This window comes from Bolinopsis microptera, chromosome 1 (assembly GCF_026151205.1).
Source record: "Bolinopsis microptera isolate Bmic1 chromosome 1, MBARI_Bmic_1.0, whole genome shotgun sequence".
NCBI classification, from domain to species: Eukaryota; Metazoa; Ctenophora; class Tentaculata; order Lobata; family Bolinopsidae; genus Bolinopsis; species Bolinopsis microptera.
In genome coordinates this window covers 22,460,573-22,486,503 of record NC_087072.1, presented here as the reverse complement: position 1 = coordinate 22,486,503, position 25,931 = coordinate 22,460,573, and the positions used below count along the sequence as shown (strand labels likewise).

At 39.6% G+C, this 25,931-nt stretch overlaps 4 protein-coding genes across 5 annotated transcripts in view; 2 read left to right on the top strand and 2 right to left on the bottom strand.

The window, feature by feature from the left end:
* LOC134824879 (vesicular integral-membrane protein VIP36-like) overlaps window positions 1-4,885 on the top strand; it is a 32,252-nt gene extending 27,367 nt beyond the window's left edge. Inside the window, exons 7-10 of one of the 2 annotated variants that reach the window (XM_063836862.1) lie at window positions 894-988; window positions 3,025-3,210; window positions 3,615-3,660; window positions 4,287-4,885. In XM_063836862.1, coding sequence (XP_063692932.1) covers window positions 894-988; window positions 3,025-3,210; window positions 3,615-3,660; window positions 4,287-4,447 — 488 coding nt within the window. In that variant the 3' untranslated portion in view covers window positions 4,448-4,885. Of the gene's footprint in view, window positions 1-893; window positions 989-3,024; window positions 3,211-3,614; window positions 3,661-3,837 lie in introns of both variants that reach the window. The other variant, XM_063836870.1, reaches the window with a different exon arrangement.
* Window positions 1-25,931, top strand: part of LOC134824793 (tyrosine-protein phosphatase non-receptor type 4-like) — a 118,860-nt gene that overhangs the window by 27,376 nt on the left and 65,553 nt on the right. The gene's annotated exons all lie outside the window — the stretch shown is intronic.
* On the bottom strand, window positions 4,961-9,405 carry LOC134824811 (uncharacterized). Its single transcript, XM_063836790.1, has 3 exons — window positions 9,220-9,405; window positions 7,724-7,847; window positions 4,961-7,340 (listed from the first exon to the last, which is right to left on the bottom strand). Exon 3 carries the CDS (start codon window positions 6,833-6,835, stop codon window positions 5,015-5,017), a length of 1,821 nt encoding a protein of 606 aa, XP_063692860.1. The 5' UTR covers window positions 6,836-7,340; window positions 7,724-7,847; window positions 9,220-9,405; the 3' UTR covers window positions 4,961-5,014.
* On the bottom strand, window positions 23,839-25,501 carry LOC134820451 (protein Abitram-like). Its single transcript, XM_063830838.1, has 5 exons — window positions 25,417-25,501; window positions 25,014-25,065; window positions 24,678-24,802; window positions 24,381-24,526; window positions 23,839-24,241 (listed from the first exon to the last, which is right to left on the bottom strand). The coding sequence occupies exons 1-5, from the start codon at window positions 25,499-25,501 to the stop codon at window positions 24,065-24,067; spliced, it is 585 nt and encodes a 194-aa protein (XP_063686908.1). The 3' UTR covers window positions 23,839-24,064.

Genomic DNA, 25,931 nt, shown 5'->3' with positions numbered 1-25,931 from the left:
GCCATATTTTCGGACCGCCAAAATTTCGGTCGTCGTAATAGAATCCGTCGCATTATTTTTAGCTCATTCCAATAATTGTGGCTTCATCGATTCATTTTGTTCTTGAAAAGTTAGTGATATGATGGTGGGACAAATAAACACAATATTCCATGATGAATTTAATGTCAAGTAATACGCTTATCCGAGAATCTTACTCCTTGGAGTACACTGGAGAACAGCGAGAAACTGAAAGAGTCGAGCCGGACCCCTTAAGTATAGAGGAAGATGAAGAAATCGATTTATAAGTTTCATTTTGTTTCAACATGATTTTACCGATTTTTAGAAAATTTTGAATTTCCTTTGTGTCAGAAAACAAAATGATGAAAAATACCCTTATTTTCTGTGACGTCCGAAATGTGACGGTTTTTGTTCAATTTCGCCATATTTTCGGACCGCCAAAATTTCGGTCGTCGCAAATTGGTCCGCCACAAAAAAGTCTTGTAAGGTAACCTCCCTTCTTCAACAGTTTAACGTCTGTATTATTGATACAGTCCCCATCCTTATTGATCGTCTCTTTTTGTCAGCTTTTTTACTGGCGAGTCCTTAAAATAACCACGGTATAGTTAAAATAACCACGGTATAGTTAAAATAACCACGGTATAGTTGAAATAACCATGGTATAGTTAAAATAACCACGGTATAGTTAAAATAACCACGGTATAGTTAAAATAACCACGGTATAGTTAAAATAACCATGGTATAGTTAAAATAACCATGGTTATAGTTAAAATAACCACGGTATAGTTAAAATAACCACGGTATAGTTAAAATAACCATGGTATAGTTAAAATAACCATGGTTTAGTTAAAATAACCACGGTAAAGATACTCTAAACTCTAAATTGTATCTATCAGGTACACACAACGAGTTAGCTGGGTGTCAGAGCAGTTTTAGAGGACAGAAGCACGACACTTTTGCCAGTATCAAATATATCAACAACGTCTTAACTGTGAGTTATGATAAAAACTTTTGTTGGTTTTTTGAGGTTTCGGCCACTCCCTCGTAAGCGCCATGCTTTCTCCCTCAAACTTTAAAATGATATTTTTAATATTTTGTGTAACTTTTAATTGAGGCAGCTACGTAACAGTCGAGTCCTTTGTTGTTATAATTATCTAGCTTTTCTTTGAAAATCCTGATCAGAGTCGCAGTGTTGACTTATATACACTCCTTATATGGGCATCACGTGTAGTATACACTCCTTATATGGGCATCACGTGTAGTATACACTCCTTATATGGGCATCACGTGTAGTATGACTTATTGACTTGAGTTAAGGCGGGTAGTGTTCCCGAGATCCATTGATAACAGTTATCCACAGCTTTCTGTCCTCCATCAGTCTAGCTATCTCATCTACTGACTTCAGCCCAGTATCTGCTTTTAGGTTATCTAGTAATGTTAAGTAAGGTCGCCCCCTGTTAGTATGCCCATGACTCGGCTTCCAGAGGATCAGTTTGTTCAGTGTCAGCTCCGGATGTCGATGAGCATGACCTGCAAGTCTGAGCCTTCGTTGGGTTATCTTGGAGCTGACTTTGGGAAGGCAGTGGTTGCTGACATGGTCTCGATATTGATTGATGTTAAGGGCCATTCTTAACATTCGCGTATAGCAACCATCAACCATCTTCTCTAGCCTTTTCGTCATAGTCCAAGTCTCGGAACCGTACAAAAGCACCGACTCGACTAGTGCTGTAAACATTCTGATCTTGATAGACTTCCTAAGCTTAGAATTCCAAAGGTTTTTGAGCGTGTGGCATGCTCCCATGCTCTTCCTTTCCTAACCCCTTTATCACTCTCACTGTCTCTGATTTTAGAACCCAGGTAAGTGAAGTCTTCCACGTGCTCTATTGTGCTGTTACCCAGGGACTTGATGGTATCAGGATTCTCGATGTTCTGAGTAATGAATTTGGTTTTCCCTTCATTCATTTTAAGTCCCACTGTAGCAGCAACCATTTTACATCTTGCACCAGCGTCTCTGCCTCCTTTACAGTATCCGCTATTAGAGTAATGTCATCCGAAAAACCAGTGTCCGATATCTTCTCCGCCTTGACTTTCCTACTCCTATAAGGCTTAATGGTAAATCCTATTTCAGGGTGCTTGCTTAAGGCTTGTCTCATGCAATAGTCTAGGGCTATAATGAACAAGTATGGTGCTGACGTATCCCCTTGTAGAATGTAGAACCCCTGCTAAAATATCAAATTGCTCAGTTTCCCCAGATCTGGTGTTATGACTTTATGATTTTGCCCTTCGTGTTGACATAGAGTAAATTAATGATATCCACAATACTGTCCGGTATTCCATAGGCCTTTAGCATCTGCATCAAAATTTCCCGGTGAAGTGAGTCAAAGGCCTTCTTAAAATCAACAAACACCATAGCTGCCGTTAGATTTCTCTGTCTAGCCCCCTCTAGAATCCTCCTGAGTGCCATGAAATGATTAATGGTAGACCGTCCTTCCCGAAAACCATTCTGAGTGTCCCTAAGTACCCCTTCTATAGCTGGCTGGATCCTATTAAGCACCATTCTATTGAGAGTCTTAGCTACAAGTGAATTCAAAGATATCCCTGTTTCCAGGGTCTGTAAAGTTTCCCTTTTTTCGCAGTGTTGCTTTCATTAAATTAGCTACACCATTATACATTATGCGGCTTGTAGCAAAAACTATGAGTCAGGCTGGTCGCATAATATGTTGCTGTTTACTAACCATTTACCCGCATAATATAACAGTGTTTACATTGCACTGTGTTGCAGTAAAGCTATACCAAGGAAACTGCAACAATTAACTGCAAACTAATTGTTCGACCTATTGGGCAGTGCACTATTATTAGTTACAATGTTGCGGTTGTTTACTTATTAAACTGCGATTTCTGAATAACTGAGATGTTTTAAAACATAGTAAGTTCTTTAAACAAGTTTATTTACATCACATACTACACTACACTCGGTATTAATGCCGTTAAACTCTATTTTCTAACTATAACCCTGAGTAAATTTAGGTACACACTGACGTACGAGGAAAGAACAAGTGGACCAAATGTTTTGAAGAGAAGAACGTGATACTTCCAGTGGGATACCATCTAGGTTTGAGTGCCAGCACCGGGGACTTGGCAGATAGTCACGACGTGAAAATGTTGAAGCTGTACGAGGTTGACCTGCTCCCCGGGCAAACTTTCAATGTTGAGGTTGGTGGAGTTTGTTTGTTTAGCATAGAGTGAACGTTTCGCATTTGGTGTTCTTCGTTCTGATTAGTTACTGCGTGAGCGCGTCATTGCCACCTGTCATTTTTGTGAAGTTTCTGTAATCCGCGTAAACTTGAGGTTATGAAGACAAGCGCAAAAAACGCGCATATTTGCATGCGCGCGCAGTAAAATGTATGTACGTACGTACGTACAACTAGACTAGTTGCACTTCGATTGCACGTAGACCAGACCAAATTTTAAACGGCTGAATTGGTGCACTTTCATCCCTGACGTGTCAAAGTACATTGATCATATCGAAGTCTTTAGTCTGTAAAGGAGGAACTCATATATTTTATAGATAATAAGAGATGTCAATGTTTCAAAATATAACGATTAATCCCTTTCAGGAAGCACTCAAATTGGTTCCTTCCGCTGAAGGGGAACCTGACCGACGTAAGTTCATAATTATTGTTTCAGTGTGCAAATTCTTTGTGAAAATTTAAATTTGTGTGTGCCTAATTACACTGATAAATGTGCGGACGATGCCAAGTCATACATCCTCATTCCTCAGCTTTGTTGCCGTATCTATTGCACTTAATTCAATTATTCGTAACACGATCCAACTTTCAGCCCATGTCGAAGACATCCAGCCACTATTTAGTCGTAGAGTGAAAACAATATTTTACATATGTTTTGGACTTGTATTGCTCCTGATTTTAGGGGGTGTTGGATATCATTATTATAACAAATACATTATCGGGAGAAATAAGAAACGTTTTTATTGAGGGACATTTTGTATGTTACTTGCACTCAAGGGACTTATCACTTAACATTCTAACTTATGGGCACACGTCTGATGAACGTCACTTGATCTGTCATTTATTTTTTAAAAGAGTGTTTGAAAAACTTCTGATTTATTATTGATAAGTTTGTTTACTCTAGCCGAAAGATTTACATGGAACTGTTTAACTTTATTTTGTAAGCTTCAGAGTTCTGTTTACGATACAGTCGTCAAATTTCGTTTAAATCATCAACAAATTTTACGCCACGTGGGTTTTAAACGTAATTCATCATTTCAGCGCACGTTCATCCAAAGAAAAAAGAGAAGGGGTCATCCTCTGTACTCTGGACAATTCTGTATATTTTCATAGGACTAGTGGTAATACTTTCAGTCGTCGGTATTAGCATTGTTGTTTGGCAGAAAAAGAATGAGGACCGTCGCAGAAAACGCTTCTTTTGAAAATATCACACAGAGATGAATGTATCGTACGTTAAATTAAGGCCTTCGATTATGAACGTATTTATACGTAGCTTTGATTCATATGACATCAAATTGTTCATGGGCAAAAGGCTAATCCGAGGTTTTTGTAAACTTGTAGATAAATTATTGAACAATGATTTCTAATTCTATTCTTGTACGATTTTTTACGTTTTGTTAAATCAAGTCACTTGAAGAGTTAGTTAAATTTTTGTACTAATATCTACTCGACTGCCGAATGCTACCAATGAACTAGGCGGTAGGCCGAACTCTGAAGCTTTGAAAGGAATTAAATGGATACAGTGTCCGAATTCTATAGTTTATACTCTATATGCGGTCTTCATTGCTGCATTAATAGAAGATTTTAGGATGTTATATTTATTTTACTTATGTCCCTATTAAAGTTAACAAGTTTTCGAGTATATCTTTATATTAAGTTTTTAATCTTATTGTAGATGAGATAATTGTCGTACAATATTGAAACACCTGTTCTCAGAAATTATTTGTAATCAAAAGAGTAGAGTCTTACTGTAAAAAATATAAGAATTTTTAGAAAACATCCACATGTTCTTTATAGCCCACACAGTTTCCTCCTCCCTGAAGACAGGAGTCTACAGTTGTGTCGGGTTCGGCACATGTAGCAGAGTGGTACACTCCACAAGGGGCCACGTAACCAGTACAACTGAAGTAAGGGAAGGAGCTGTATGCGCAGCTACAAGCAGTGTAGGCTGGAGCCGGGGAGGTGATGAAACAACCGCCCTCGTTTTTAACTCCACATTTGCATTTCTCCGGGTAAGCTCCGCACTCCCCTCCTCCTTGGACACAACTCCCAATACTAGTACTCGGGCTCACACAGTCCACCGCCTCGTCGTTTTTACAGGTAACTATTGTACCTGAACAGGTCCATGCTCCCTTGTAGTCACATCTACAGGCAGTGCCCGGTGGAGAGGGTTTGGTGATGGTACATCCTCCACTTCCGTAACTACACTCACACGTGTAGTCGGTGTAACCACCACAATCACCCTTACCCTGCAGGCAGGAGAAGATAGAGGTATCCGGGGAGGAACAGGACTCAGAGTGTGGGTCCCGACAAGGGGTCAGGGTTCCGGAACACATCCAGAACTTGTCGTAAGAGCACTGGCAGGCATAGCCTGGTGGAGCAGGATCGTAGACTGTGCAGCCTCCGAGGCTGTATTGACAGTCACACGTTAGTTCAGTGTTGATGTAGCCCCCACAGTCACCTCCACCCTGCGCACAGGACAGGACACTCTTGTCCGGTTTGACACAGAGAGGATGGTCGGACTGGTCACATCCTACAACCTGACCAGAGCACTGCCAGGCTGCATCGTACAAACACCTGCAGGCACTGTAAGCTGGGGCCGGTGTGTAGATACTGCAGCCCCCAGCTGAGTACACACAGTCGCACCATCCTATATCTGTTACCATCTCCTGCTCTGCGATAATCTTGTTTATATCCGGCAGTGGGTTCAAAGAATCTGCTCCAAGTTGAAGTACAGGTCGAGTAAGTGTCAGGCCCTTTCTAGCTACCCAGTCCAACATGTTGTGAACAAAGTTGGTGATCATTCCTCTGGCCCCTGCAATGTAGTACTCCTCCCAACTGGCCTCACTGTCCACTGTCCATGCTACAACGTCAGAGAGGAGACCTTTAGCCTTGTTAACAGCAGCTATTGTTGTGTCCCAGTAGTACTGAGTGGGGGAACAAGCTGTCAGACCGATGGAGAATATCTTGTTGGGGTACGGCAGCTCTATCATGGTCTTCAGGGCACCCAGGGTGGTGTCGAACATGTCGTATGTCAAGTAGATGAGATGGGTCCAGGCTGATCTGGAGGCTCTTTCTGCTGTAGTTTTCAAGTAGATATCAGATCCAACCCCAATGAGCACCTTGCCACGGTAACCTTTGCTGAACAGCTCTCTTTCCAGCATCTCCACTACTTCCACGCCTGCTAGAGCCTGTACACTCTGGGTTAAAGGTACTATCTTACTGTCAATGTAGATCAGAGCAAGGTTGTGCAGATAATCGTCGTCCATTATAGCCTGGAACACCCTCTGGTGGGGAGTGTGGCCAGTGCAAACCCCCTCAAAGTCACAAACAGATCCTCCGAACATGTTGAGGTAACAGGTACAATCACACGGGATACCGTGGTGAACGTCCGTTACTTGTCCCGTGAGTTGGTTAAACTGTATGTCTATCTCAAGAGCATTAGCTCCAGATCTCATGGCCCATGTTGCAATATTCTCGTTGTTCACCATGTGAGCTATCACGTAGAACTCTCGGTTGGGGTTTCCAGCAGGGTAGTATTCCTGGCCCAGGGCCACGCCCCATGTCGCAGTGATCAGCAGTAGGAACATCGTGTCAAGTAGACTGGAAATCACGAACTGTTTTAATTCTTTAATAGCCAAGAGATTGTAGTAAATTTTGAGGTGTGAAAAGTTCAGATTTAATCTGATTGGAACATTTAATTTCGCGACTAAACCGGTGCTGGACCCGTACAGTGACAGCTGTTTCCAACTAACTGAAGGACGCACGGTTCTTTGACTGTTCTGATCTACAAAATACTGTTAAATATAAACCAAATTTGATAGTCTCAATATTCTAAGACCTTTAGAATGTCTAAGTTCGGTCCATATTGTGATTATACTCTTTTATGATACATCTGTGTTCCTGTGTTCCTGATATCTTCAGGAACAGGATGGTGATGGCAGAAGGTATGATGTAGTAATTAGTCAGCTGGAGGGGTTACTGTTACTGTTACTAGGTCTGCTGTGATTTGTTGTTAGGGTCCGGAGTGCTATCCTTTGATAATCTCTCTGATACACCAGCAGTGAGTGACTGATGATATTATCGTCACCAAAACTGGGAAAAGAAGTCTTATCAATATAATCAGCTTGTTAAGTCTATCTGTGAGTCTGTTAGTTTGATATGTTTACATAGTAGGGCAAGTATCGGTCAAATTAATTGCATCAGTGTCAAATCATCAGACTGAGAGGATTATGCTGTGTGATGCCCTCTGTTTGTCAGTCTGTAGTCGAGGTAGCTGTTCGCTATTCAGGTCAGGTACACCGTCGAGTCATAATCGTCATTACCACCGTCACCACTGTGGGATGAGTACAGTGATTTCAGGGCAAAGTTAACAAAAGAGCACCCTTGAGGACACCCTTCGTGATCAAATCTTCGATGAAGAAGGAAAATATACTCATGACCCCCCCCCCCCAATAGATACACCTACTAGTACTTACCTACACAAGTAGCAAGAAGGAGCCACCACTGGTCGAAGAGGTTAACCTCTTTACAGTACCCGAACATATTACCATGTTTCTCGGTGTGTGTACTCTCTGAACATGTCTCGAATATACTCTCACACTGTCGAAAGGGAAGACAGATGTTACTTTACGGTTCATTGCTCCTGGTAGCTTAGTAAAATACTGGAAGATGTAGAAAATGCCTCTCAATTTCTTAAAACCACGCTTGTTTGAAATTTGGTCACTTATAACAGTGGTAGATACTATAATGAAATCGTTTAAAAATGGACACCAGAAAACAAAATAATGTACGGTTCGGGATATGTCAAGAATAATGACGGTAGTTGACAAAGTCATCACCTACCGTCAGAGGCACATATTAGGTGCGGTAAAAAAATCGAAATTATGCGGTACCGCACCCGACTATAAAGGTAAAATGTGCGGTAAGGTGCGGTAAATTTTTACCAATTATGCGGCAAATGTGCGGCGATTTTTTCGAAATTTGTGCGGGAATTGTGCGGTTTTCTTTTGCATTTTCTCAAGGACTTTGGAAATTCTAAACGTATAACCGCCGCTCTTATCAAAAATAGGTCTGTTTATGTGTTACTGAGGGTGTAGTTCTTTACTAAGACCATTATTGAACCTAATATTGAGATTCAGTTATCTGAGAACAGTGACTTGATCTGGTAGAGATCAGGAGACAGTTATTTGAAGACACCTCTTGATAGAGTCGATCAGATCCCATGCAGGTATCTTCTGTTTCTTGTGTGGTGAGTTTGATGATGGGTCACTGTCTGTACCTGTTCGTTTCTTTAGGAAACGGTCCATGACGTTGTGATGTGATAATGATATAGAGTAATCAGATGATGTGGTGAAGTTACGAATGATAACTGATACACTATAATCGAAGTACGGTAACGACGAGGGTTCCATAACGGCCTGGGTCACGGTCCCGAAAGGGCCTGGGTCAGGGTCCCGAAAGGCCCTGGGTAACGGTCCCGAAAGGGCCTGGGTCACGGTCCCGAAAGGGCCTCGGTCACGTGGTAACCGGGTCACGTGGCCTAAGTATGAGTTCCAAAAGGGCCTGAGTCACGGTCCCGAAAGGGCCTGGGTCAGGGTCCCGAAAGGGCCTGGGTCAGGGTCCCGAAAGGTCCTGAGTCACGTGGTAACTGGGTCACGTGGCCTAGGTATGAGTTCCAAAAGGGCCTGGGTCACGGTCCCGAAAGGGCCTGGGTCAGGGTCCCGAAAGGGCCTGAGTCACTATAAAAGGGCCCGACTTTTAACATATTTTGGTTTTTACACTCGAAAATCTTAACGCGAAAATTACAAAATTATGCGAAATTACGCGGAAAATGCTAGATTATGCGGAAATATGCAGATAATTACAAAATGTGCGGAAATGTGCGGAAAACAATAAATTATGCGGAAGTGTGCGGAAAACGGTAAATTGTGCGACCCCGCACCCATCGCACCTAATATGTGCCCATGCCTACCGTAGTGTTCTGGTCGCAGAAACTTCCGATTTTAGAGGCAACAACAAAAGGCAAAGAGAAGAGCACAGCTGCTGCAAACATTTTCCGTTTCCACTAGGAGAACTGATTTAGCAATGTGGTGAGCTTTATCAAGTAATGTAGTTACTCCTGCTCTGCTTTACGTTATCAACCCGAACATATTAAGCTGAGATTGTTGATCATTACAGTTCGCTTAAAATCAGCAAACTGTCAATATCACGCGTTTAAAATATGGATTATGGAATGATATCAACTTGAAGCTTTATAAGGCCAAATTACGAATTAAATTCCTGGAATTGAATTCGCGAGTGGCGAGAAAGAACAAGGACCATTACACTTTAACAGACAGAATTAATAAACCTGACAAAATTGGTAGCAATTAACCTGTTAGCTCATTAAATTGCTCTTGTTGAATTGTAGCACTAATAAGCTTAAATTATACGCCTGATTTTACCAGATACAGTGATACAGCTTAATTTAAATATTGTATTTGTAAGGTCAAAATCTAAAATCTAAAATATCCCTGGATCAGAAGTATTCCTAATCGTTGCAAACAAATTTGTACAAAACTTGAATCGTCAGCTGCCATTGACAAACTTACATTTGTGTTTTGAGGTATTCTGCCGTTTCTGACAAATGTGCTTAAAGACCATTTTTGAAATTCTGAATTCTTTTAAACCCACATCTTTTTGGGTCAAGAATTATCCCTGAAAAACATCAGAAACCCTCAAAAACCATTCAATGGCCCTCAGAAACCCCCTTTTGAAACCGCTTAATAAATGCCACAAGATGTCATAAATGTGTCAAATTAGTGCTTAAAAACCTTGGATTTTTGCGTAGCTTTTAAGCATGACTTAGTCACAAAACGGCAGTATTGCCCCCTCCATTTGTTTCTCTAATATTCCAACTTTCAATGGAAGCACATATCTGTGATTCATCATACTGATTACTGATATCTATTAGAATTGTGTAGTGGCTCATTCGTGGGCTAGAAAAAAGAAACAAAAAAATAGTTCACGAGAGGAATGTTCATTCGGTGCTTCTCCTCATACTGTCCTCACAGCTCACAACACGTACTGTCCTCACAGCTCACAACACGTACTGTCCTCACAGCTCACAACACGTACTGTCCTCACAGCTCACAACACGTACTGTCCTCACAGCTCACAACACGTACTGTCCTCACAGCTCACAACACGTACTGTCCTCACAGCTCACAACACGTACTGTCCTCACAGCTCACAACACGTACTGTCCTCACAGCTCACAACACGTACTGTCCTCACAGCTCACAACACGTACTGTCCTCACAGCTCACAACACGTACTGTCCTCACAGCTCACAACACGTACTGTCCTCACAGCTCACAACACGTACTGTCCTCACAGCTCACAACACGTACTGTCCTCACAGCTCACACCTCACAGCTCACAACACGTACTGTCCTCACAGCTCACAACACGTGCTGTCCTCACAGCTCACAACACGTACTGGTCCCTCACAGCTCACAACACGTGCTGTCCTCACAGCTCACAACACGTACTGTCCTCACAGCTCACAACACGTACTGTCCTCACAGCTCACAACACGTACTGTCCTCACAGCTCACAACACGTACTGTCCTCACAGCTCACAACACGTACTGTCCTCACAGCTCACAACACGTACTGTCCTCACAGCTCACAACACGTACTGTCCTCACAGCTCACAACACGTACTGTCCTCACAGCTCACAACACGTACTGTCCTCACAGCTCACAACACGTACTGTCCTCACAGCTCACAACACGTACTGTCCTCACAGCTCACAACACGTACTGTCCTCACAGCTCACAACACGTACTGTCCTCACAGCTCACAACACGTACTGTCCTCACAGCTCACAACACGTACTGTCCTCACAGCTCACAACACGTACTGTCCTCACAGCTCACAACACGTACTGTCCTCACAGCTCACAACACGTACTGTCCTCACAGCTCACAACACGTACTGTCCTCACAGCTCACAACACGTACTGTCCTCACAGCTCACAACACGTACTGTCCTCACAGCTCACAACACGTACTGTCCTCACAGCTCACAACACGTACTGTCCTCACAGCTCACAACACGTACTGTCCTCACAGCTCACAACACGTACTGTCCTCACAGCTCACAACACGTACTGTCCTCACAGCTCACAACACGTACTGTCCTCACAGCTCACAACACGTACTGTCCTCACAGCTCACAACACGTACTGTCCTCACAGCTCACAACACGTACTGTCCTCACAGCTCACAACACGTACTGTCCTCACAGCTCACAACACGTACTGTCCTCACAGCTCACAACACGTACTGTCCTCACAGCTCACAACACGTACTGTCCTCACAGCTCACAACACGTACTGTCCTCACAGCTCACAACACGTACTGTCCTCACAGCTCACAACACGTACTGTCCTCACAGCTCACAACACGTACTGTCCTCACAGCTCACAACACGTACTGTCCTCACAGCTCACAACACGTACTGTCCTCACAGCTCACAACACGTACTGTCCTCACAGCTCACAACACGTACTGTCCTCACAGCTCACAACACGTACTGTCCTCACAGCTCACAACACGTACTGTCCTCACAGCTCACAACACGTACTGTCCTCACAGCTCACAACACGTACTGTCCTCACAGCTCACAACACGTACTGTCCTCACAGCTCACAACACGTACTGTCCTCACAGCTCACAACACGTACTGTCCTCACAGCTCACAACACGTACTGTCCTCACAGCTCACAACACGTACTGTCCTCACAGCTCACAACACGTACTGTCCTCACAGCTCACAACACGTACTGTCCTCACAGCTCACAACACGTACTGTCCTCACAGCTCACAACACGTACTGTCCTCACAGCTCACAACACGTACTGTCCTCACAGCTCACAACACGTACTGTCCTCACAGCTCACAACACGTACTGTCCTCACAGCTCACAACACGTACTGTCCTCACAGCTCACAACACGTACTGTCCTCACAGCTCACAACACGTACTGTCCTCACAGCTCACAACACGTACTGTCCTCACAGCTCACAACACGTACTGTCCTCACAGCTCACAACACGTACTGTCCTCACAGCTCACAACACGTACTGTCCTCACAGCTCACAACACGTACTGTCCTCACAGCTCACAACACGTACTGTCCTCACAGCTCACAACACGTACTGTCCTCACAGCTCACAACACGTACTGTCCTCACAGCTCACAACACGTACTGTCCTCACAGCTCACAACACGTACTGTCCTCACAGCTCACAACACGTACTGTCCTCACAGCTCACAACACGTACTGTCCTCACAGCTCACAACACGTACTGTCCTCACAGCTCACAACACGTACTGTCCTCACAGCTCACAACACGTACTGTCCTCACAGCTCACAACACGTACTGTCCTCACAGCTCACAACACGTACTGTCCTCACAGCTCACAACACGTACTGTCCTCACAGCTCACAACACGTACTGTCCTCACAGCTCACAACACGTACTGTCCTCACAGCTCACAACACGTACTGTCCTCACAGCTCACAACACGTACTGTCCTCACAGCTCACAACACGTGCTGTCCTCACAGCTCACAACACGTACTGTCCTCACAGCTCACAACACGTACTGTCCTCACAGCTCACAACACGTACTGTCCTCACAGCTCACAACACGTACTGTCCTCACAGCTCACAACACGTACTGTCCTCACAGCTCACAACACGTACTGTCCTCACAGCTCACAACACGTACTGTCCTCACAGCTCACAACACGTACTGTCCTCACAGCTCACAACACGTGCTGTCCTCACAGCTCACAACACGTACTGTCCTCACAGCTCACAACACGTACTGTCCTCACAGCTCACAACACGTACTGTCCTCACAGCTCACAACACGTACTGTCCTCACAGTTCACAACACGTACTGTCCTCACAGCTCACAACACGTACTGTCCTCACAGCTCACAACACGTGCATTTCTGTAGCAAAGTGGAGAGTCAACAGAACGTACTATCAAGTGTCGCTAGTGAAGCCACTGGAAGCTGCGATCAGGCTCACTTCCAAAGAAAAATGTCTTCTTTCTAGTTCTACCCGAGAAAGTCATAAACAGTTTTTGATCGATGGTGATGACTGATGAGCAGAAATGAATTGGGGAACGCTTTCAAACATTTCACCTATGATAATTTTTGCTTTGTTCATTTCGATATTAAGATCGAGTTGCTGTTACTTTCTATCGTATAAAAGTAATCATAGTGCAGATAATGAAACAATACAGATCAAACAAGGTCAAGGTTTGGGGTGGCGTGATTTTCACGATTTTCATTGCACTGAGATATTCAATATTCATGCATATCTATTAAAAGAACTGTATTCTATACAAGTTCAATGCAATCTTCTATCAATCTTAGTAAATACCCCCTACTGTTTCATTGGCCGAGGTCTTCCTGCTAGACTAGCAGCATACATCATTACAAATACAAGTGATAAATCTATCGGATAACTCATTTTGTCTCTTTAACTCCACCGTTGGAATGTTCGCCTTATTTCAGTGAGTGCTTAGCGGAGCACGACCACAGATTCTCACTCGGCGTATTATTTATACCTATACTTATACCAGGGTAGATAATAACTCATAACTGTAAACAAAACAGAACACATTAAAGCCAAGGGGTTTATCTCATCATCTCTAGCGAGGGAACAATAAATTCGATCCAAACAACGAAGGATGAAATTGCTCATTCAAATTGCCAATAAATCTGAAATGTCCAAAGTATGCATTGATTAATTGAAAGATGTAAAGAATTTGTGGAGCCAACGTCTCAACAACGACACAAACCAAGTCAGTTTCTGGTGAGTACTGTAAGGACAGGGCACTGCACGATTGTGTGCTGAACAAACTTTGCACAATGTGACAATGTGGTCGGTGCATCTGCACTACACTGAGTGTAATTGTGTATATTTTACACCCGGAAGACCAAGACCCAAGTAGTTGCCATGATCTGATGAGACCACTGCGGAAGGGCGAAGTGGGTTCTACTGCCTAGGTGGGGAGTGGGGACTAAAGGGGCTGGAGCTCTCGAACATTTTTACAATTTGGCGATTACCATGGTCCTAGACGTTAAAGGAAGCCACAAAATTGTGCCGAAAGATAGGTCTCTACCAAAGGAAAGTAATTATTATATATAATTATTGTTGAGCCCCTATTGAATAAGATCTCATAAAAACCATCTTATTCTGCCTGTGATTCATCCGGCTTGAAGTTCTAGCCGAAGGTAAGAGCTAACGCGTAATAAACGTAACCAGTCCAACTGTCATGGTGCAAGTAATCATAGGTATTAATTAGATAACCCCAGCACATTGTGAAGCTCCCCACAGGATATCTTATTGAACCTTTATCCCAACATTGACATTCACAATGCGAACGTCAATATAAAATCTAAACTGAATACAGTCACTATGACTGCAGTAAGGTGAAGCAAGTACAAGCCTTAACACGTCTGAAAGGGTCAGACTGAAAGGGTCAGACTGCGACCCCCAGGGGCTCTAATGTGTTGATCTCATATCAATAATAAAGTTCAACAAAATATCCAGTTGCTGTGGTCAATTTTTGTGTGGTCGACAGTCGACACAGCCCAGTCGTGCTGTGTTTCTGAAGAAATACATTTTATAAAAGGTTTACAAAATTTGGTAATTATTGATCGTCTTTCAATTGATCTTTTAACCAACCATTCAATCGACCGATAAAGACACCTTTACTTGAAGTTTAAAGTACGATTAAATTGTAAGATATATGCATTTTGAGGGAAGACAATCAGGACACAAACAACTGGATGAACGGTGAGGCCATGGTTAGCAATGACACTGTATTGACAGAGACAAAGGAAAGAACACTCCCAATACACCTGGCCTGTTTACATTCTTTAAGCAACAAAAATCCTCATTTGGATATTATACACACAACATGAATAGTTAAACAGAATATGCAAGAAAATGTTAATCTCTAGTGAATGGTGAAATGCAGCAGATGTGGGATATCAATACAAGTTTTTGGTCATTAACCCTATACTACGGTTGTCATGGTAACGCAGGCTTCATTAGCCCCAAAATCTCATTTAACGTATATCATTACTTCCTCACTTATATTCTATTATATTATATAATATATTATTATATTCAATATTAGTGGGGAAGTAAATCAACCACGTTACTCCACACTTTAGAGCTGATGCGTTATCATTATCAAAAACAAATCATTGTCATCAATTATGATAAAATGAAAGAAAGGAAGTCGAGCTGCTGTTAATTTAACTAGATAAGTTGCAGAGCATGAGCATTGAGCATGGTGGATCTTATAATAGTAATACTCCTTTATAATTATGAAAGATGTCTAAGAAATATGGTACATTCGCAAGTTGTTAACGAGTTGCCTCAGTAAACTAAAGTAACCTAAAGTAAGTAAAATACTTACACTGATCATATCAGATCACAATGCAAGGTTGGCGGTGCTTAAAGTTAATGAAACTTTGTTCACAACTTTACAGGTGATGTGGCGATTGCCAACACAAGCAATACTTATCGTACGGCGAGACAGATAATGACACAAAAATTACTTTAAATAATGACATGCTAATGTTATGGGGGAAGGGGTGTCAAATATACAAATCTCTATCGAGATCCAGTGATAATTTGTGAATAATTTGATTTGTGACGATAGATAATTGTATATTTCTGTAGACTATGCGGTAGGTAACAGATTAATAACAAAATTTAACGCTGATAAATAACCAAATAAATTATAATAAAACATTATAAATAGATCCAAATTTCATATTAGGTAAAATGATCTCCAATATATTGAACAACTTTATGTCAAATTTTATCGAAGGATTAATTCTGTTTGGGGACCAGCTTTTGGTAAAAACGATACTGAAAATACGATATTGAAATCGTTAGACTGACCAGGGAACAATTTTATCGAATTTTCGAAAAATAAAAGTAGATAAACTGTTTTAGTTTACATCTGATGATGATGCCAGGCTGAAAACCGGGAGGCTGCTGACGATAGTCCTCATTAATAAAACGAGAGTCAAATTAAAGTAGATAATAATATTGATCACAATACAGTCCACACTGTTAATGGCACATAATCACGAGGCACGTAGTACTACTGCTCCCATTTTTATTGTTTATTAATTCTACGTACTACGCACGTACGTACTACGTCGTAGTACGCAATAGCATTATCGGAGCCGTTAAGAGCTCCAAATCCAATAATGCCTACCTACTGTTCGTCGAACGTCTCAATTATCAAACATCAAACCCACTCTAACTTAGGACTTAAAAGCATATGGAGATGTCTCGTTGCATTATATTAAATTTAATTGTAGTATTAAGCCCTTGGCAGTAAAGATTTCTTTAGCCTTAAAGGCTGTTTATTCAGAGATCTGCAGATATACTAACATGTTGTTTAAAGTAACAGGAGTTAATAGGAATTGGGTCATTTTGAATAATAAGCCGATTTTAGAAGCTTTAGATAAAATTAATGATAATAGCTTAGCGAGAAACATCCAAACTTTTGATTTTTCTACTTTATACACGAATTTAGCCCATAAAGATATCAAGGATGCTCTCAAGTTTACTGTTAAATTGGCCTTTAGGAATAGTAAAAAGAAGTTTATAGCTGTTTACGATAAAGGGTCTGCTTGGGTTAATAGCTTTAGAGATGGGACTGTGGCTTTTGATGAAGTTAAGTTGATTAAATGTGTTGAGTTTCTACTAGATAATTGTTATTTTAAAGTAGGAGAGATCTTATATCGGCAACATATCGGTGTACCTATTGGAATCAACCCTGGTCCATATATTGCTAACTTAACACTTTGGTATTTTGAGATCAGTTTCCTAGACAGTACGTATAAAAGTAGATACTATATTGTAAAGAAGTTAAATAATACATTTAGACTTATAGATGATATTACTACCCTTAACTCTGATGGTTACTTAGAGGAATATTTTAAGTTAATATATCCAGACTCTCTTACTCTTAATAAGGAATATGAAGTAGATAGTGCCGCCAATGTATTAGATCTTGATATTTCGATAAATAGCGAGGGGAAGTTTTCTTGTAGAGTTTATGATAAAAGGGATAAGTTTGGTTTTAAAGTGGTCAAGTTTCAACCCTTGATGAGTAATCAAGCTAGTAGTGTATTATATGGCACGTACTGTTCACAGGTTGTGAGATATTCTAGGATCTGTAATAACATTGTTGCTTTTTCTGATAGGGTTTTAAAGTTTACTGATGATTTAATTGAGTTGGGTTTTAGACGGGATCGTCTTAGTAAAATATACTTATCAGTGGTAAAGAGGCATGGGCTAAAGAATAAGTTTGGTATTGGGTGTGGAAATATATTAATGACATAGCTTGACCTATGGCATCCTTTTCTTATGTTGCGAGATATTTGTCGCACGTGTTGAATTTAGTTTTATAATAACTTTGCGGCGGCGCAAATCGGAGTCTTAGAATTACGCGGGAAATTACGCGGGAGTAATTGTAGTTTGGGGCAGTTCATTTTATGACGTGTCGATTACGTTTACTTAGTACCGTTTTATTACTTTTTTTTTTTTTTTTTTTTTACTTTATCTACCTATCACTATACAGTATACATATTTAATCTTAAATTATCATTTTAGCGGAACTATGTAAAAGGGGATCGTTGCTAGCGTTAAAACTGTTTTAACCCTGCCATAGTCAGTTGAAAGTCTGATAGCATATGTTCCGTTTGATTTGACCAAACTAATGCCTTTCATTGCTTTATATTAAATTTAAAGTTTAAGTATAACGGGGGGTACCAATGGTATCATTTTAGCGGAACTATGTAAAAGGGGATCGTTGCTAGCGTTAAAACTGTTTTAACCCTGCCATAGTCAGTTGAAAGTCTGATAGCATATGTTCCGTTTGATTTGACCAAACTAATGCCTTTCATTGCTTTATAAGCATCGGAGTTGGAACTTGTGCTTAAGAGATTTCTCTGGCCAAGGGATAACTCTGGAGACTGGTATTTGTTTGTTAATTTGGATGGTTCATTGTTGTCTGGCTTCTCTTCCTGTCTTTTGGTTTGGTTCTGATGGTTTTGATGTCTATGGTTACTACTGCTGCTGCTGCTTCTTCTAAGTCACAGGATGTGTCCTTCCTTCGCTGCTCTCGTCGCTGTAAAACCTGTGCTGATATGGTGTTTTGTACGGACTTTAGGTCATCTGTATCTGGGACTAAATTTGACTGTATATTTGAGTTTGATGTTGGAGAAGAGAAAGTTATTAATTGTAAAAGTACTAATGTTATTTATCTTTTGAGCTGTAAATGTTGTAATTCTCAATATGTAGGAGAGACTGTGCAAGAACTTAAGGATCGTATGTCGCAACACCGTGGGACTACGAATCCTACTGGAAATTCGGGAAATTTTAGATTGAGACAGCATTTTTTAGAATCTATTAATTGTAATTCGTTTAGTGTTCAAATTATTCAGAAACTTACAGGTAAGGGGAGAACTGGTGTTAAGCGTCCTAATTCTACTAAATTTGTTATTGATGAAAATATTTCTAAAATTAGGAAAGGACATGAAGATCGTTGGATCAGAGTACTTAAAACACAATTTCCTTATGGGGTTAATGATAGGATTGATAGTTTAGCTAATAAAGATAGTTATAATTGTGAATATGCTAAATTTATTTCTTGTAAAGATAGCTCTAGAAAGAGATCCTGGGCTGATAGACAGCAAAGCGATTTATCTCAGTTTGATATTGACAATATTTTGGGTGAATTATTACGTTTAGTTGTTGAACCATTTCACAGCGATGTTAATATTTTATTACGTAAATTATTGTTTCCTTTAAATAAGTCTACACTCGTTAAACTTAAAGAGAGCTATTTAGATAAAGTTTTTCAAATTGATAACCTAGACCCTAGTAGATCTCAGATACATTGTATTATAATGGACTTATTCACTTATAAAATTAGACCTTTTAACTCGAGAACTGATAAAAGTAAGAGCGTCCGTAAGCCTAAAGTTTTATGTTCTATTGATTTTGTGAACAAGGGTATTGAAATGTTAAATTTACCTAGAGTTTTTAGATCTCCTAGTTTGAAATCGTTTGTTAATTTTTGTAACATTAAAGAACCTACTGTTGTATATAAAGGTACTGATAATGTTTCTAAGAAGTTATTTAATTATAATAACGTTGTTAAGGGAGACACTGAACCTTTAGAATGCAAATGTCATATGTTTACTGATTTCGTAAATCAGGATTGTGGTCATGTTGTGACTGGGGATGTTAATTTTGTAAAGCACGACGCCTTGAGAAGTCTGTTAGAGAAAGGTCCTTCTTATAAAGAACCTAAAACGATAGATTTTGATAAGAATTGTAATTCGGTAATAGATAATGTTAAAGAAATCTTAAAACCTTGGAGTAGGAAAGAGAAAATCGATAGTGCATGTTTAAATGGTTGGTTTAATGAATTTAGTGATATTGTTAAGAAGAATACTGAAGCTCTTAAAATGAAATATCCTAAACAGCTTAAACGGAAATCTGTGTTTAGTAATGATAAAGCTTGTGAAGAATTAGCGTTTATCAGAAAGTATTTTGTTTTATGTCCGGTGGACAAAGCAACTAAGAACGTCGCTATTATTTGTAAACATTATTATTTAAGTGATATTATACAAGAGTGTCAATCTAATGAGGGTATTGATGATGTTAGTGGGGAGCATGAAGTTCGTGATATTAACAGAGATATTTTCAAGTTTATAGAAGACGTTGGGATAAAAGTAGATTCTAATATTGATATTTTACCTCACATGTTTTCGAGTCCTAAATTTCATAAGCCAATTTTAAAGTTTAGGTATGTTATTTCTTATGCTAATTGTAGTATTAAGCCCTTGGCAGTAAAGATTTCTTTAGCCTTAAAGGCTGTTTATTCAGAGATCTGCAGATATACTAACATGTTGTTTAAAGTAACAGGAGTTAATAGGAATTGGGTCATTTTGAATAATAAGCCGATTTTAGAAGCTTTAGATAAAATTAATGATAATAGCTTAGCGAGAAACATCCAAACTTTTGATTTTTCTACTTTATACACGAATTTAGCCCATAAAGATATCAAGGATGCTCTCAAGTTTACTGTTAAATTGGCCTTTAGGAATAGTAAAAAGAAGTTTATAGCTGTTTACGATAAAGGGTCTGCTTGGGTTAATAGCTTTAGAGATGGGACTGTGGCTTTTGATGAAGTTAAGTTGATTAAATGTGTTGAGTTTCTACTAGATAATTGTTATTTTAAAGTAGGAGAGATCTTATATCGGCAACATATCGGTGTACCTATTGGAATCAACCCTGGTCCATATATTGCTAACTTAACACTTTGGTATTTTGAGAACAGTTTCCTAGACAGTACGTATAAAAGTAGATACTATATTGTAAAGAAGTTAAATAATACATTTAGACTTATAGATGATATTACTACCCTTAACTCTGATGGTTACTTAGAGGAATATTTTAAGTTAATATATCCAGACTCTCTTACTCTTAATAAGGAAAATGAAGTAGATAGTGCCGCCAATGTATTAGATCTTGATATTTCGATAAATAGCGAGGGGAAGTTTTCTTGTAGAGTTTATGATAAAAGGGATAAGTTTGGTTTTAAAGTGGTCAAGTTTCAACCCTTGATGAGTAATCAAGCTAGTAGTGTATTATATGGCACGTACTGTTCACAGGTTGTGAGATATTCTAGGATCTGTAATAACATTGTTGCTTTTTCTGATAGGGTTTTAAAGTTTACTGATGATTTAATTGAGTTGGGTTTTAGACGGGATCGTCTTAGTAAAATATACTTATCAGTGGTAAAGAGGCATGGGCTAAAGAATAAGTTTGGTATTGGGTGTGGAAATATATTAATGACATAGCTTGACCTATGGCATCCTTTTCTTATGTTGCGAGATATTTGTCGCACGTGTTGAATTTAGTTTTATAATAACTTTGCGGCGGCGCAAATCGGAGTCTTAGAATTACGCGGGAAATTACGCGGGAGTAATTGTAGTTTGGGGCAGTTCATTTTATGACGTGTCGATTACGTTTACTTAGTACCGTTTTATTACATTTTTTACTTTATCTACCTATCACTATACAGTATACATATTTAATCTTAAATTATCATTTTAGCGGAACTATGTAAAAGGGGATCGTTGCTAGCGTTAAAACTGTTTTAACCCTGCCATAGTCAGTTGAAAGTCTGATAGCATATGTTCCGTTTGATTTGACCAAACTAATGCCTTTCATTGCTTTATAAATGGCACAATGGAGAATTGGCCAATAAAAATTTCCATTTATGCCATAAAACGTATGCCATTTATGCCATTTTTGATATAATACATTTCTAGTTTCTTTATTTGTCATATGAATCTTTAACGATCATTCCAAGCGTTATAAAGCATGAAACATGTCTCTTATTCAAGTACTAATAATAATTTGCGAATTTAAAGTCAAATATGAAGACCTAAATTCATGGCATAAATGGAGAATTGGCCAATAAAAATTTCCATTTATGCCATAAAACGTATGCCATTTTATGCCATTGGTATCCCCCCAGTATAACATATATTCTAAGACTTAGACTATAACAGTCGATGAATTGAATTATGTCATTTAAGTCTCAAAGACCTCTTACTTAATGCACTCAACTTACATTAAAGAAAATGTGTTGAGTGCATTGAGTGCAAAGTCACCCTGAACATCATGCAGTGGGTCAGTATAGAAGGCTCTCTATCTTCAGCTGTGGTATTAATACGGAGCAGCATAAAATTGGAGCAGGATACCGGGATACGCCGCGCAGGAGCAGGATAACGCACCTAGAACCTATACTATAACCTATACTAGTTCAGCAGTAAGACTGTGCCCCAACTCATAATCCAAATCATATAATTCGCACTATAGAGGTATTAGGATCACACCATGATTTGCACAATTCCATGTAATGACCATAAAGCAGGTCACGCCATCCACCTAATTGTACTGTACGTGTAGAGTAATTATATGCTTTTTAAGCTAAGAGGACCGCCCATGAATATCACCTAGATTCAGCTCGACTCTTGTGATTACTTCAGAGGAAAATAGGTAAAGCAGTTTGAGAATTAGCTCTGCAGTGGGCACACGGAACTGAATGATATTATACGTTGGTTCAACTTTATAGATAACATGAAAGCAGTAAGTAACCCACATGAATCCGTATCGTGTTTAAAAAGCACACAACCTGCGGACTAGCAACCTACTCTACTTATCAAGCCGTTGTTAGATAGTAAAATATTCATAAATAAAGCGATTTAACAGAACACAAGTAACTCCGTACTAGACGAGTGTATAAACGAGTGTATAAACGAGTGATAAAGCTACCCTACCTCCGTCTGAAGGCCATTGTGAAGGGTCTAGTGTGTTAACGGTGTGGGGCAGACGAAAGATGGACAACCATTATAATTTATAATTAGCATAATATATGGGATATATACTCAATGTGGACGGTAAAATGTTTTAAAACAACAGCATAGGAATAGTTTTGTAACGACAACTCAAACAATTTACGGCCCACTTAACCAGCGTTTACATCATTGAAACCTGAACCAGCAGATTTCAACTATATTTCAGAGTACCCACTGCTATCAGCTTACTTAGAAAATACGTTTACTCTGAGTGTAGTTCCTTGCGTTACAGTTATGATAATTACTTTACTAAGTTACTAGAGATAATTATAGAGAGGAGTCGCTGAGTCGTGAGCCACCGGTACAATTGAAGGGCCGTAGACTCACATATTATAGGCTATATAACATATTATAGGCTATATAATATATTATAGGCTATATAAAATATTATAGGCTATATAACATATTATAGGCTATATAACATATTATAGGCTATATAGGCTATATAACATATTATAGGCTATATAGGCTATGTAACATATTATAGGCTATATAACATATTATAGGCTATATAACATATTATAGGCTATAAATAACTGATAGTAAATGTCGAGATGGAATGAACGACGGACATTGCCGGTGTTCTGGAGTATAGATCACAGGGTTTATTAGTTGTACCTGACTATACGGGTACCCATTCAATCGGAAATTGGCTGATTGCAAAATAACAAGCCACCGTGCAGCCGTGCAGGTTGGTCTGTTACCGAGTGGAACAAATACGGACACATTCCACCTAATATTGCACTATACGGAGTCAAAGTACACAACGTGCTCCGTTTCAACTACAGATTTTAGCACATCTTGGCAGGAAAAGCAAATGCTGGCATTGTGACGGTGTATACTGTATACTAGCAATATTGGCCTGCAGTCAATTGACTGGTGTAGCTAATTAAACAAAATATCCTTGATAGCGTAAAGGGAGAACTGAAATTATTCATTGGAAACATGTGATAATTTGTAAAAGCAATACAAAAAGAGGACAGTGTGACCCTCGCACTGATACGTTCATATAGTTCATGCAAGGAGCTTCTATACTAACAAGCTTCTATAATATGTAAACCGAAACATTTTTTCTGTTGCGCGCTACGTAGAAACTGAAACACGTGAAATTACAAATAGAGCCGCAAGCTTAGGCTGATAAAATTGTCCCGCGCGTCACAATACATAAACTTTTAAACCGTGACCGATAGTGGCCTCGTCATAAAACTTCATAATTTGGCGGTTTCTCCGGCAAAGTATATAATTTGACAATCCAATATATCCCGATCCAGCTATGATTGACAAAGTCTCTTTGAATCAGATTCCTCAGTCTCATTAAGTTTATGTTTGTTATTAGTCCTGGATTGTTTATGTTTTACAAAATCCTCTTCGGACAAAAGTTCTCTCAGCGCATTCTTCTCCTCTTCTTTCTTCGGTTGAATTATCGCAATGTACCCGTCTGAATCACACTGAAAATTGACAAATCTCAGTTTTGGCTCCTGAGTTCTACACTTTATCATACCGAAACCTGATAAAATCTTAAAACTCTTCAAATAGCCGGTGACACGAAGTCAGCAAGAAATTAAAGAACTAATTACAGGCACTTACTCGTTCGGATAGAAGCTGGGGTGAAGTCTTCAAGGCCTCGTTCACCTCTAACAGTTTACCCCGAACACCACATAGCAAAACGTAAGATGAACCATCTGTGCACACCACAGTACACATCTTAGATTGGGGATTCATAAACGAAGCTCCTGGATGAAAAAACAATTACATTAATTAATCGTTAAAAATCTGGTATGTAAATAATAAAGTTGATAACTCCCTCACAAGTCACAAGATTGTTACAGTTTCGCCTGTAGAGAAGGAGATTAGTTAAAATCGTTAAACAGTGAAAGTCTTTACCCCGTTTCTTTTTGCCGGACAAAACGATGTCAGACCGATCACATGTGTCACTAATCTTGTAATCAACACTCTGCACTGTTTTTGAGCAGATTGGGTGAGTCGGAGGTATCATAACCACGCACAACCTGTTTAATAATGAACCGGTTGTTACTTTGTGTCGGAGGTATCATAACCACGCACAACCTGTTTAATAACGAACCGGTTGTTACTTTCTTGTTTTAAACATATAGCCGATAGTTTTAAACAAAGGACATAAATCTGAGAGTTTAAAGAGTTTTCTGTGATATTCAGTATAAGGTGAATATTATTAAATAAAGTAAATATTATTGAATATACCCGTTGTGATGTTGAGCCACTATCTGATCATTTCCCTCAACCTTGCCCGCATCTGAAATGAGGTGAGGAGATGAGAGACAAGATGGCTGGGTAAAACGGGGGCGTGCTTATTAAGATTAGCCAAACCCTACATTGCTGAGAAATTTATCACATATATATATAATATATATAATACTTACCACATGCACATCAGCAAATTATTTAGAGCTTTAAATCACTCGAGCTAATCCAACTAAAACGACAGATTCTCATGCAAATACCGAAAGACTGACAGACTTGTTGACAACCGAAATCGTCCTATATGAGTCGTACAAACGGGACAAAGGCATATTTAGCGTTAAAACGTCAAGCCGTGAACTTTCAACAAATATTGCGAAAACACTAAAGTCACGAAAATACTTACCAACGTAATATTTCTTGGAATAGTATCGGTCAAGAACAGTTTCCTGCTCCACATCAATATCTTCAAGGTCCTCGAGAGTTAACATCCTTATCGGGATCTAATTTTAGGGGTTTCAAGACAAAAATGTTTCAATTTTATGTTTTTTTGTACTAACCGCATTGTAACAAAAATATAACCACATCGTAGCCAAAATCATTACCGTGCAATTATGAATGCTTCTATAATTTATTGAACCTTGCAATGAAACACGAGTAGGGTTAAAAGTGAAATTTTAGTCAATAAAAAATCTCGTAAAACCGCATGGACTAAATAATTAACATGAATAAATAAACAAAGGGTAAAGTTTCATATTAACGCAAGTACCTACCCGAAATAAAATAACCAAATAGCTAGAACTAAGTTTCGAATTATGTCCAGTCCCACGCATCGAGAAGAAAGTTGACGTACTTATCCTTGACCCCCTCCAAAACTGGATCCTGTGTAGTAGGAACTGGTCTAAGTAACACTGAGTTAGT

Excerpts from the sequence above, each read along its gene's own strand:
- LOC134820451 (XM_063830838.1), bottom strand. The coding sequence starts at position 25,501 with ATGTTAACTCTCGAGGACCTTGAAGATATTGATGTGGAGCAGGAAACT. Across the intron at positions 24,527-24,677 it reads GTCCGGCAAAAAGAAACGGG|GAGCTTCGTTTATGAATCCC; the intron begins GTAAAGACTTTC and ends TTTTTCATCCAG. Across the intron at positions 24,242-24,380 it reads CCCAGCTTCTATCCGAACGA|TGTGATTCAGACGGGTACAT; the intron begins GTAAGTGCCTGT and ends GTCAATTTTCAG.
- LOC134824811 (XM_063836790.1), bottom strand. The coding sequence starts at position 6,835 with ATGTTCCTACTGCTGATCACTGCGACATGGGGCGTGGCCCTGGGCCAG.